The sequence below is a fragment of the Gambusia affinis genome, linkage group LG06 (genome assembly GCF_019740435.1).
Source record: "Gambusia affinis linkage group LG06, SWU_Gaff_1.0, whole genome shotgun sequence".
NCBI lineage: Eukaryota > Metazoa > Chordata > Actinopteri > Cyprinodontiformes > Poeciliidae > Gambusia > Gambusia affinis.
This window is the reverse complement of record NC_057873.1, coordinates 7387333-7399920: the sequence shown is the minus strand read 5'-3', so window position 1 is coordinate 7399920 and position 12588 is coordinate 7387333. Positions and strand designations below refer to the sequence as shown.

At 36.4% G+C, this 12588-nt stretch overlaps 1 protein-coding gene across 1 annotated transcript; it reads right to left on the bottom strand.

The window, feature by feature from the left end:
• Window positions 1-2616: 2616 nt before the first annotated feature.
• slc25a15a (solute carrier family 25 member 15a) lies at window positions 2617-10594 on the bottom strand. Its single transcript, XM_044120339.1, has 14 exons — window positions 10323-10594; window positions 10099-10164; window positions 9348-9606; window positions 8350-8490; window positions 8083-8258; window positions 7852-8010; window positions 7208-7324; window positions 6193-6309; window positions 5089-5192; window positions 4301-4373; window positions 4106-4188; window positions 3807-4010; window positions 3019-3153; window positions 2617-2903 (listed from the first exon to the last, which is right to left on the bottom strand). The coding sequence occupies exons 2-14, from the start codon at window positions 10151-10153 to the stop codon at window positions 2712-2714; spliced, it is 1815 nt and encodes a 604-aa protein (XP_043976274.1). The 5' UTR covers window positions 10154-10164; window positions 10323-10594; the 3' UTR covers window positions 2617-2711.
• Window positions 10595-12588: the final 1994 nt, after the last annotated feature.

Below are 12588 nucleotides of genomic sequence, written 5' to 3'. Positions count from 1 at the left end.
GGATAATGGATAAATAAGACATAGTAAATTCAAAAAACATGAAGCGCCTTCCGTAATCCATTCCCTCCCACCAGCAAGGTTCCCCGGGGGCTTGGCAGTATTATCAGAAAAAGCCAACTGCAGTTTTTAACATTTTCATGTAGAAACATTTCATTTATCATGAATATATGATTTATACCAAGCCATCTAACCGCAAAACATTCATAACTCCACTTTACTGCCAATACAGTGTATGTATATTATGAGTTATTACGTGTGTAGACTCTGTAGATGTATGACTATCTTTGCAGCATGGGTTGTCTTCCAATTAGAACAGATTTTCAGATTATTTCATGTATGTATGATGATGAAAAGAATTAAAAAGAAGAACTTCAACATATTTTGGAGAAGAAAGAACCCTCACCCTCAGTTGAATTAAAGAAAAGGAAGTCAACTCACAAAATAAAACCGCCAAAGATGAAGTTCTTAAACTATAACACACTGCTTCAGTTACATGCTTAGAACAATGCAGAACAGGTTTTTCTTTTACATTTTGGGATGTTTCAAACACAAACTTGAATGTTTTTGTTTGGATTTCATGAGCTGAAAGCTAAAAAGTAAAGTATGCCATACATATGTAAGCTAAAAAAGCATGCATGGAAGATGCCAACATATGATTATTCCTTTATCTAAATCATTCCAATGTAAATCTGGCGATGTGTTTAGGACTACTGTCCTGCTGGAACTTTTACACATTCCGGCAGGTTCGGCTTTAATTTAGCGCCAGTCATTTTCACATCAAGTCTGATAAGCTGGATGCTGAAATGGTGTTTTTTCTTTATTCAACCTTTATTTAACCACGATAAAACTTCTTGAGATCTCAAGAAAATTTAACGTTAATACCCAATTGCCTGTATTTTGATGGTATTTAATCATATGTACAGAGCATTAGTAACTTCAGAAGTCTTTTTTTATTTACAAACTACCAATTTCCTTTCATTTTACAATTATGCACTACTTTACATTGGTTTATCACATAAAGTCCTAATAAGAAACCTTTGAGTTTGTGGTTGCAACGTAACAAATTATTGAAAAGCTTAAGGGGTATGAATCCTTTTGCTGCAGTAACAATTTGCTTTATCTTTTCTGCGCTCTGTTCAATGTTGTTCATATTTTTCCATATATGCAGTTTGAACAGTTAAACCAATTATAAAGTCTCTCCACCATATCTGCAGTGTTCCTGTTTTGCAACATTTCCTGAGTCACTTAGAAGCGAGAAATGAAAGTCTGATGCAATCTTACCTCATTTTTCATTTTTTTTTTATTAAGCTCAGGATTTGAGAAAATGTCATTAAAGGGAAGCAACTGCCATGTTTTTTTTATTTTATTTGAATTTCATTTATTTTATTTGTTCATGTTTACATATGACAACCAGCCAGAAGTCTGTCTTGCTAAACATTTCTCTGACACAGGCATTAAGATGTTAGCAGTGGGTAGAAATGTTCCAAAAAGGTCTTAGAAAAAAATCACTACTTAAAGTTGCAGTGAGTAACTTTTATAAATAATATGGTTTTTACATGTTTATTGAAACATGAGACAGGCAGTCTGTGACAAATGGAGCTCCTCTGCCTTCTCCCTGCGGTCCTACTGCCATCTGCAGAAATACTCCGCTCAGTCAGAAACAACCAATCAGAACCAGGAGGAGGGTCTTACCACTGTCAATCACCCTTGTGTACATGTGGCTCACACTCTCCCCTTGCTCTCAGCTTGTTTATTACACTGGAGACTGCCATGAAAGCTAAGGCTAGTTAGCATGGCCACTGATGACAACAGATGAGCGTTTTTTCTGTAACAGTAAGTTCTTTCCCATTGAGCATGAATGATTAAGACCCTCGTCCTGGCTCTGATTGTTTGTTTCTGACTGAAAGCGAAGTATTACTGCAGACGGCTGCAGGACCACAGGGAGGAAACGGAGGAGCTCAATTGTTTCCCACATCATCTGTCTCATGTTATACTGTCATGACATGGTGACAGTTTTAACAATTATGCAAAAAGAAATTTATTATAAAAGCTTCCTACTGCAGCTTTAAGAGTCACAGTATTCCATTTATACATTTCATCTATCGTAAAGAGTGTAAACATGTCTAAAGCAGGTATTTGGCTGTGGCTGCGTTTATTGGTAGATAAAATAATTACGTTTATTGGGAAGAGGATTTGCTGTGTTCCGACAGTGGAAGTTGCCTTTCTCTACATCAGGTACTCCGATTGCACTGATTGCCTCTGTGTCCTGTGGACACCGTCTTGTACACATTTACTGAATGAATAAGAGTAAGAGCTTTCGTTTACAGTTTTCATGCAATATCAGAGAGAGGTCGCTGCATCACGTGGATGTTGTTACTTCTGTGGATTGTTAAAAATGATTGTAATCAGATACTCCAGAGAAGTCTCCATGAAAGCATGTCTTTATAAGTTTGCTGTGAATTGTTTTTGTTTCTTGCCTTCTTCATTTGCCCTCCTCTACTGAAACTGTAACTTAGCTGAGGTTAATAATGAGTGGCTATGGCTGTGTATGTTGCACTTTGTATTTAATTATTAAATCACAATAAGCATAATAAGTACACAAAAACAGTGTTTGGTTTGTATTTGCATTAACAAGTAGCTCTTTTTCCTCCCTATTCGAAACATGCAAACTTACTTTGGAATGAAAATAATTGTGCAGGCAACATGGTTCATCACTTTTTCTGCATGAAACTCTGCATCATATCTATGGGCAGAGGGAAGATGATGGTGGAGTTCTTCTCCGCGGCGATGGCATGGAGAGTCTGCAGGTATCGCAGCTGGAGAGCAGACGGTGCTTCACCGATGACTAGAGCTGCTTCTTTCAGAGCCCGGGAAGCATTCATCTCACCTTCTGCAGCAATGATCTGAAACAGACACAAATAATAATCAGCCTTGCAACCATTTCCTACAATTTTTTATGTTTATTTTTAGTGATGTAGAGTGTAATATGGAAAGTAAATCTTCTACTACTGCTCTCACTTTAGCCCTGGCCTCCCGACTGGCCTCCGCCTCTGCAGCCATGGCTCTCTGTAGTTGCTGAGGCAGCTTCACATCCTTGATCTCCACACGCTCCACCTTGATCCCCCATGGGTTGGTGGCTTCATCCAGGGCCTCCTGCATGAGAACAAACACTCCTTCGGCTTCATTTCAGAAGTACTGCAACCTTTGAATAAATTATTCAAAGTATTTTGAGTACTTTGAATAATTTCAAAGCCTACCTATGTAGGCTGTTACTACTTAGGTAGTAACAGCCTACATAGTTTACCTACTACTTAGGTAGTAACAGCCTATGTAGGTAGGCTGTTACTACCTACATAAGTACTCGCAAATTTTAGCATTCAATACATTACATTACATTTACAATACATTTTCACATTTTCTCATGCAGCTACAAAATATTTCCCTCTACTGGGAGTTTAGTGGTAGACAAACTCAAAGCAGTGAATAGTTGTGAAGGGGAAGGAAAATGATTCACAGTTTTTACAAACAAAAAATAAATAGTGTAAAGAAAGAACTCCCCTTTGCAGTTTGCCACAAGCTATGTTGAGATCACAGCAAACATTGAAAATGAATTTTGATTTGTACAAAATTTTGAAAATCCTGCTCTATATCATTTTCCTTACTCCTCACAATTATTATTTTATGTTGGTCAGTCGTAGCAAATCTTAATATATTAGTTTGTCTTTGTTCAGACAATCACTATGTTTCCATGGGATTGTATGTCATTTCAGTACAATTGACCATTTGTCTCTTGTCTTTTATCTAACCTGCATGCTCACTGAAATTCCTTCTCTGTCAGACAGTAGTTCTGAAAGGTTTTTGGTGCCAAGTACATTCCTCAGAGTGGTTTGAGCAAGCAGCCGTGTGGATGAGTGTGCATTGGACACGTTTGCCACAGCTGAGATGGGACAGTGAATGCGGAAGTAGACAACTCCATCCACGGACACAGTGACCGAGTCTTTGGTCAGGATCTGTGAAAGAACACAGATACAAATGAACAGTACATTGGAAAGTTCATTGGAAACACATCCTGGCTTTACATTTTATGAACAAAAGGAAAACGCACCTCTTGTGGAGGGATATCAAAGGACACAGTCCTTAGATCAACTTTAACAAAGTTATCAGTGCAGGGCAAAACAAAAAATAGGCCTAGAAAGAGAGAAACATCAGACTGCATCAGTTTCAAGTTCAACTTTTTTCTGAAAATCAGTTGTTTCTGGAATGATCTGGTGTGTACAATCCATCATGTAAAACTAAAAACCTGGTCCTTTAGGTTTCCGATCGGCGATTCGCCCAAGTCTGAAAATGACAGCTCGCTCATACTCCTGTACTATCTGGACACCAATGACAGCAAACAGTGTAGAGAGCAAAATTATTCTGGGAAGAGTTTTTATTTGGATGTAAAAGCATTCACATTCCTTAGACTTCTTCACAATTTTGTCAGATTACAATAAAAAGTATGCATTTTATACTACATTTAGCTCCATCCATCTTTCATTAATGCTGCCACAACATTTTCACTGTGGACAGTGTATGTTTTTTTTTTTTATTACTATTTAGGCTAAAAGTCTTCGTCTTCATTTTTCAGCAATTGTTTTCGTCTTTCCACTGTTTTGTAAAGGTTGATTTTTTTTCATGAACTTGAGTTGTTAACCCCACATCTCCTCTAGAGATGGCCCTCCTGGCTTCTTCTCTGGTAAATGCTCTCGTTGTTTGACTTGTCAGTTTAGGTTTTTGGATGTTGTTCTATGGCCTAATCCTGCTCTACACTTCTCAACAACGGTGCCTGTTTGCTCTTCTTTATACATTTTGTCCACTGAATTGATCTAAAAGTCCTCAGAGAAGATAGGAATATCTGGTTGCAGCAGATTTCATTTAGGGGTATCTGAGTAAAGGAGACTAAAAACAAATGCATGCCACACTAAGGTTTTTATTTTTTGTAAAAGTAAAATGGAAGACGTATTATTTTCCTTCCAGTTCACAATGAAACCCTCCATAGTTTTGGTCTGTTGCATGCAGTTTGATCAGCAACAAATAAGATTTTCTTACCTTGACACACAGAAACAATGTGATTGGGAACGTTAGCGCTACAAACAGGAGGGATATAATTACCAGCAACCAACCAAAACATCCCAACCTCCCTGCATTTTTATCTGTGGAGAGAGACAAGTTCAAAATACAATGGGAAGCATCTGCTTCATCAAAATTAGATTCTGTTCAATAAGCCATGACAATACACATCTCTTGTAGTAAGAATGTTGACGGCAGATCAGAAAGTAGTACGATCCAGTGGGAGAACACAGAACATCCTCGCTGTCACGTAAGGGCTGCAGCAAATTCACACATCTCATTTGTAACTAATGATGTAATTAATCTCACAGGGAAACTCTGAAGACCTAAAGGTTGTCTCAATCAAGACATGTTTTGCAAACCAACTGATATATCATTGTAAATTACAGTCATGTTTTCTAATAACACCAACAAGAAAGATTTGTTTCTAATCTCTTTTGTTTTTCTTATGATCTAGATATATCTTGAAACCTACTTTGTGTTGTCATGCAGGTTCTAATCAAATGCTTTCTTGCTTTTACAGGTAATGTGCTAATTAGGGCTCAGTCTGACTAGTTCAATTGACCAAACTGACCCGGTTTATTTGCAGTTAATTTTTCAGTTGAAAGAAAGGAAACAAGTTTTTCATATAAGATCAGGTTGCTTTGGATACCATTCATGATTTTATGATACATACAATCATGATTGAAATTTGATTTGTGTAATCATAACTGGAAAAATTTACAGATTTATGCAAGCTAAATTTTCAACACAGAATGTGGATTTGGGTTATGGATGGAAGAAATAAGTCAATTCAGTCAGTGAGGGTAGAGCTAATAAGAAATATATCAGCCAATGAATGGTGATCTAGAACACTAGCCATCAAAACTTATATTTATTAATTTAATAAAAACGTATATTACAATGTAAAAAAAAACTTACTTTAAAAAAATTTAATACAATAAAAGGATAAAAGCAGACATTTGCCTCAGAATAATAATTCATTGTATCCCCCTCAATAGGACTCATTTGGAGCTAACGCACATTTCAAACCTACATCATGTATCCATAATGGTTATGGGAAGATCTTAAAAAAGTACCTACCTTCAACATTTTCTTCATTGATCTGAAGTTTGCGTGGAATAACCATCTCCACTGTGCTGGATGTTGTTGAGATCATTGATGAAAAGTCTGGCACTTGGAGCTCCAGCAGCACACTTGTTTACTTCCCTCCTCTCTGTGGGGTGTGGTCTATCCATTTCTCTCATCCTGCCTTCTATTGCTGTAACCCAAACCACAGTGCATCCAGCCTTTGCATGCTTCCTTCCCACCGTTGAGAACTCCAAATTCAGTCCTCTTGGTATCCTATTATCTTCTTGCCCTTGCAGGAGTTGGTCACTTGTTGTCTGCAGGTGATGAATAAATAATCACGTCCTGAAACATGAGGCTTCATGTGGTGACAGTGTGACCATTCTCTTGTTTCACTTTAACAAGAAAAAAAAAATTAAGTCCTTCCACAGAAATCACTTACAGAAGTTTATTACTTTCTCGCTAATGTCTTTTTCATCGACTGCAAAAAGGAAATACAGCCTTTTCACAACATTAGGGGTGTGATAACCATGTTCATATTGTTCACAGAGAAAGCAAGAAGGCTTTAATGGGAAAAACCTGTCTTGGACTGATGAGAAATATTTCTGTTAGACTAGAATCCATCCATCCATCTGGATGGATGGATGGATTAAAGTGAATAAATTCACTTTAATACATAAGCAAGGTTCTCAAATTATATTTTGCCTTAAAATGTATAACTCTTTCACTCCCCAAACATAAATATTTTATTCAACAATAAAGACTTCACATTATTTTAATTTAGAATAAAATACCCAACATTTTGACATTTTATGAAAGCTGAAGAATTGAACTGTTTAGTCACTTTGATCCTTCAGTTTTGCTACAGTTAGACAATTATTGCACTTGTTCTAATTATCCATTGATTAGATAATTTTTTTTTTACATGTTCATGCCAAGTAAAAACATATGAAGCCATGACATGAATGTTTGTATTAAAACTTTATTTAAAATTATTTTTGACCAAACATTTTGCATCATCCCTATCAGCCCCCCACTGTGTCCATCATAAATTTACGGCTGAGCTCATAAGCTAGGAAGAGTGCTCCATTGGCAGGGAAGGTGCGTATCATGGTAGGAGTCAAACCAGAGTACAGAGCAGTGAAACCTGTAAGGCAAAAACAGACAAACAGTGGCTATAAAATGCAAAAATGTTAAATTGTTTGACAAACAATAAAACCTGTACAATACTGTTACAGTGAGATAGTATCCTCACAACTCCAGCAAGTTTTTGAGTTTCATCAGTCATTTAGCTTGTAAGTTAGCAGTGCCATATGCAGTTTTATGTTTAGGATAACATGCATTTATGACATAGTGCAGATGAATATTTGTGGCATTTTTCAATATATTTTCAAACATCTGCTATACTAGCAAAGCTGTATATAAATGCAAAATTATTAACATTAATGTTAAATGTTTGTGGTTCTCAGTGTTTTATGTCTTAATTTTAGCTCTTGATATTTTAGACTGCAACAACTGAATGCGTTTGTCAAATAGTATCTCCATAATTCCAGCAAGAGAAACGTGTGATGTTGTCTCTATTGGGGATTGCTGTGATAGATATCAGCCATGCCCAATATTCTACAACTGCTAACTGCATTTGTAAGTAGGCAAACATTGCATCATCAAGCTTACCCTCAGTGCGTATGACACTCATGAAGGTCTTCATGAAACCGTCTTGCCTCCCAGCTAAAGAGTAGACTTGTATCCTAGACTTCACACAATCAATTGGATAGACCACTAGCCAAAGACAAGCCCCTCCGAATCCACCGCTGAACATAAGTGGAAGAATGCCTGCAAACAAAGATGCAAGTTTGCAGGGTAGCTTTAAGCACAGACATAAAAAAAAAAATTAAATGAACCTACCTATACTGTCTTTGTCTGTCCCCATATGGTGTGCAAATGTAGTCCGACATACTTCGTAGGCACCAAAGAAGCAGAAGTAACCTGGTATCTCCCTGACAATGGTTGAGGTGAGTCCCTGGTAGAAACCCAAAGGACCATTTGTCCTCAGCACAGTCTTAACCACAGACCAGACGGTGCTAATGTCCCACCATAAATACAGAAAGGAAATGTGAAGTCAGCTGAAACTGAAAATGCTTTGTTTATTCCAACATCTCGGATGAAACGGACCTTCGCTGTCCTTTCGCAACCTTTCCAGTCTCCTCCATTTCATGCATGGCCTGTAGGCGACATTTCACCAGCTCTGTGGGGCAAATGGCCATGGAAGAGAAGATGGAAGCTAAAGACCCTGCAGAAGCTTTTTGGACATCACTGAACACAAACAAAAAATGTTTCAATGTATAAAGATGAGTGACAGTCCTCAGACACAATGGTACACATTGATGCTAAGGTTGAAATGATTGCTATGAATTTGCACAGAATAATCAGGATTTAATATATTTATATTGTCACATATGTGTTAGGTAACATATGTGGGGTTTTTTTGTAATTAGTCCAAAAATACTTTATTAATGCCAAAGAAAAATTAAGAGGTTTTTCCTAACTCATATTATCCAGGTTTATTCAAAAACTGTACAGGGTTAAGAATGTTCTAGATTTCATGAAGAATCCTTTCTTCCAAAATAATCTCTAGATGTCCTACAGTACACTCCAGAGCAGAACTAGTCTTCTAGTCAAAATTATCTGAAATATTGTGCACCTAATGTCTTAACAAATAAATGTTTCTTACATATCAATATTTCTTGCTACAAGTTGGAAAAAATGTGGGAGCTCATTAAGCCATAAGATCCTGTTACTAGCACTTCTTCAAAGAGATCTGCAAACTGCACAGATTTTAAAACTTTACAAAACATTAATGTGGTGGCCTAACACAGTGTTTTTCAACCCTGGTCCTCAAGGCACACTGCCCTGCAAGTTTTAGGCATTCTCCTGCTTCAGCACACATGATTTCAATTGATGGCTGACTAATGGGGTTTTCCTGAATTGCTATCATCTGAATGTGGTGTGTTGAAGCAGGGGAACATCTAAAACATGCAGGTCAGTGTTAAATAATTGCATGTTAGGATAACATGAAGAACAAGGCTGGGAGACAGATGAACAAATATATTTGTCCACAGTGAAACTTTTAGTTGCAATCAAAGAAACAGAAATCCTCATTAGTATCAAACCTGAGCTCTGCTCCTTTATCCATCTTTAACAAAAGACGGACAGCGTCCTGGCACAGGCCATAACTCAAGAAGAGCACCGCATTTTCACTGATGTTGGCCAGCAGGGCTGGTGTGGTGCCTTTGTAGAGACCACGGAGTCCCACCTGTTTGAAACTTGAAATGAAGCAGTGGATGAAGCCACGGTACATGGTGGGAAACGTTTGCATCTTCACCTTGACAGTGTCAAATGGCTGACCACTTAGCACGCAGGCTGTACCACCTAAAATAGGACAGTTTAAGTTGTAAAAAGCAGAACAAACATTTTCTACTTCACCATTAAGGTGTATGTAAATATGGCTTGAAAATATTCAAGTTCAGTTGTATTATATTGGACTTCTACATTACAGATCAACAAACAACATGTCTTAGCAAATAAATATCTGAAAAGTGTGTGTGGCACACATTTGTATCCAGCTCTCCTGAGTAAATATATTGTAGAACGACCTTTCACTGTGATTAGGGACCGAGATTTTCCCCATTCCTCTGATTTGTAGAAAACTCCAAATCAGAGCTCTTATTGGTTTCTTTCAACAAGTGCTTTTTCTTGCAGCAATTTCATAAAAGGCAGACTTGTAGAGGCCAAAATTACCATTCTATCACCCAACTGTAGACCTGTGCATTCCTGGGCCTTAAAAAACATGAATATGTAGTCTAATTCGACTGATATACCTTTAAATAACAGAATGAAGGTTTAAGAAAATAATGAACTCACCTGCTGCGCCTGCTGAAAAGTCAATGAGTGCCTGTATTACAGGATGTGGAGCCATGATGATGAAGCCTGTGTACATATAAACAAACCTGAGGGTCAAATCTTTTTTTAATTCATAAAAAAAAAAGAGTCACAAACCCCAGAGCCCACTTAACTTTAGAGCAGAAAAAGAAAAGCTTGACACCCAGCAAGAGAATTAATCATATACCTTTATATTTCACACTCACCTGTTCTCTAGCCCCCTTAACTCGGATTGAGAGTATGACAGGTAAGACGGTGTTATTTGTTAATCGAAGTGTTACTTTACTTTTTGTTCTCACAAGAACCACACAGGTAAAACTGTTCACCCCAATTTCCAGGAAAGGTTACAGAGTTCTCACACAGCCCGAAGAAACGAGCTAACGTCGGTGCTCCGTGCTAAACTTCCGTCTTCCTTGAGACCCGAAGATGTGGCGCACACCGTACGTAAGCGCGTCAAGATACTGATATCATTGACAGAAGACGGAAATGAGGCGCTCTCTTTAAGTAACATGGAATCAATTTAGACATGACTACAAAGGTTCGGAATAGAAAGTTAGTATATTTTTTCTGTTTATATGTTCTCGTAAAGCCTCACACTCAGAATGACCGAAATGAAATCTACTAAACCCTCCAGTGACAGGATAGGTTATTCGAACACAGTGGAGATTGTAATACCTAATATTATCCACAAGATGTCAGCAGACTCCATGCCTTGAAATTTCTATCTATCTATCTATCTATCTATCTATCTATCTATCTATCTATCTATCTATCTATCTATCTATCTATCTATCTATCTATCTATCTATCTATCTATCTATCTATCTATCTATCTATCTATCTATCTATCTATCTATCTATCGAGCATTTTAGCGCAAAATCAGGGTAGACGAAATTATTTGAATGTATCCTTATTTAGGAATATATATACATTTTAAAGAATAAGTTGCTGTGCTAATGCTGTGATTCATAAGGGGAGGAATAGAATGCAAACCTAGCAAAAAAACATAGTTGCATAATAAATCAGTTGTGTTTTTTTTTTTTTTTTTTTTTTTTTTTTTTTTTTTTGCTGCTACTTCTCGTTTAAGATTTCTCATTGCGTTTGGATGTTTGAATCCACCATTTTTTGAGATCCAGTGAAATATAAAAATATTTGGTAAATGGGTCGTCCTAATTTTATTGTGCAATATGGGACAATTCTATTCTATTCTATTCTTTAAAGGAGAGACGGAGAGAGAAACAAAAAGAGAGAGAGAGAATGGGAGAGGCAAACAGAAGGAAAGAGAGACTGACAGACAGAGAGAGAAACAAATAGAGAGAGATCAAAAAGATGTTATGTTGTCCAGATGTTGCATTAAGGGCTTTTTTGATGAATCATCATTACAACTGCACTGCACTTTTGATCCATTTAGAACATACCCTTTCTTAACATTTATTGCTCTTGATCATTATAGGGGCTCAGCTAACATGTTGCCTGAGAATTTGGTTTATCTACCATTTAAAAGCTTCCAATTGTTTTTTAACATAGGCAAAAAAAAAAAAAAAAAAAAAAAAAAAAAAATCTAGACTGAATAAAGAGCATTTTTGAATAGCAATTATCAAATCTTGCCACAGATGTTTAAGACAGTTTAAGTCTGGATATTACCATGTTATACTATTTTATGACTGCTCTGACTGTGTGATCTGTTTGAAGGTAACTTCTGCTATTGGATAAAGTGTTTTGCAGATTTTCTTCCTTCAATTTCAGCTACATCTTGCTTCAGGTGACCCTAATGAAAAAAAATTCTTCATTCAGCTTGATGCTGTCACCACATTAATCAACCAACTAATCAGAAACATTGATTTGATTCTTGGTTTGTTGTTGTTGTTGTTGTTGTTGTTGTTGTTGTTGTTTTACCTAAAAAATTGCACCATGGAAAATAGACCTAGCCTAATTTTATTTAAAAACTAAATGTTTTTTTATTTTTATTTTCAGTACTTGATTTCATCTGCTCTACCTTGAGAAAAAAAAAAATTATATATATATATTCAATCATGTTAAAAAAATATCTGTAGTAGAATATGTGTTCCAAAGATTCCACTGAATGTAACTTTGAAAACTGTATTCTTATAGTTTTTAACAGAAAAAAGAAAAATAATATAATATAATATAATATAATATAATATAATATAATATAATATAATATAATATAATATAATATAATATAATATAATATAATATAATATAATATAATTCTAGGGGGAGAAATTGACAACAAAAACTGTTGTAGAAGCCAGATTACTTTAGAGAAAGTCGATCAAATTGACATTAAAAAGTACTTTGAAAGAGAATCTGAGAACTCAATGTATTTGTGGTCCCTCTCAGAATAAAACCAGAGTAGCTTTTAAAATAGCATCCATTGGTGGCTCAGGCCTGTCAGTCAAATGTGGGTGGTATCAATTGACAAATGAGACTTCCAGTAAGTCCTCCTC

What these genes read in the sequence shown, in the direction of transcription:
- slc25a15a (XM_044120339.1), bottom strand. Translation starts at nt 10,153, where the DNA reads ATGGCTCCACATCCTGTAATACAGGCACTCATTGACTTTTCAGCAGGC. An exon ending in GTTGCGAAAGGACAGCGAAG is followed by an intron (nt 8,259 to 8,349) that starts GTCCGTTTCATC and finishes GTGGGACATTAG; the next exon opens with CACCGTCTGGTCTGTGGTTA. An exon ending in TTGATATCCCTCCACAAGAG is followed by an intron (nt 4,011 to 4,105) that starts GTGCGTTTTCCT and finishes GTTCTTTCACAG; the next exon opens with ATCCTGACCAAAGACTCGGT.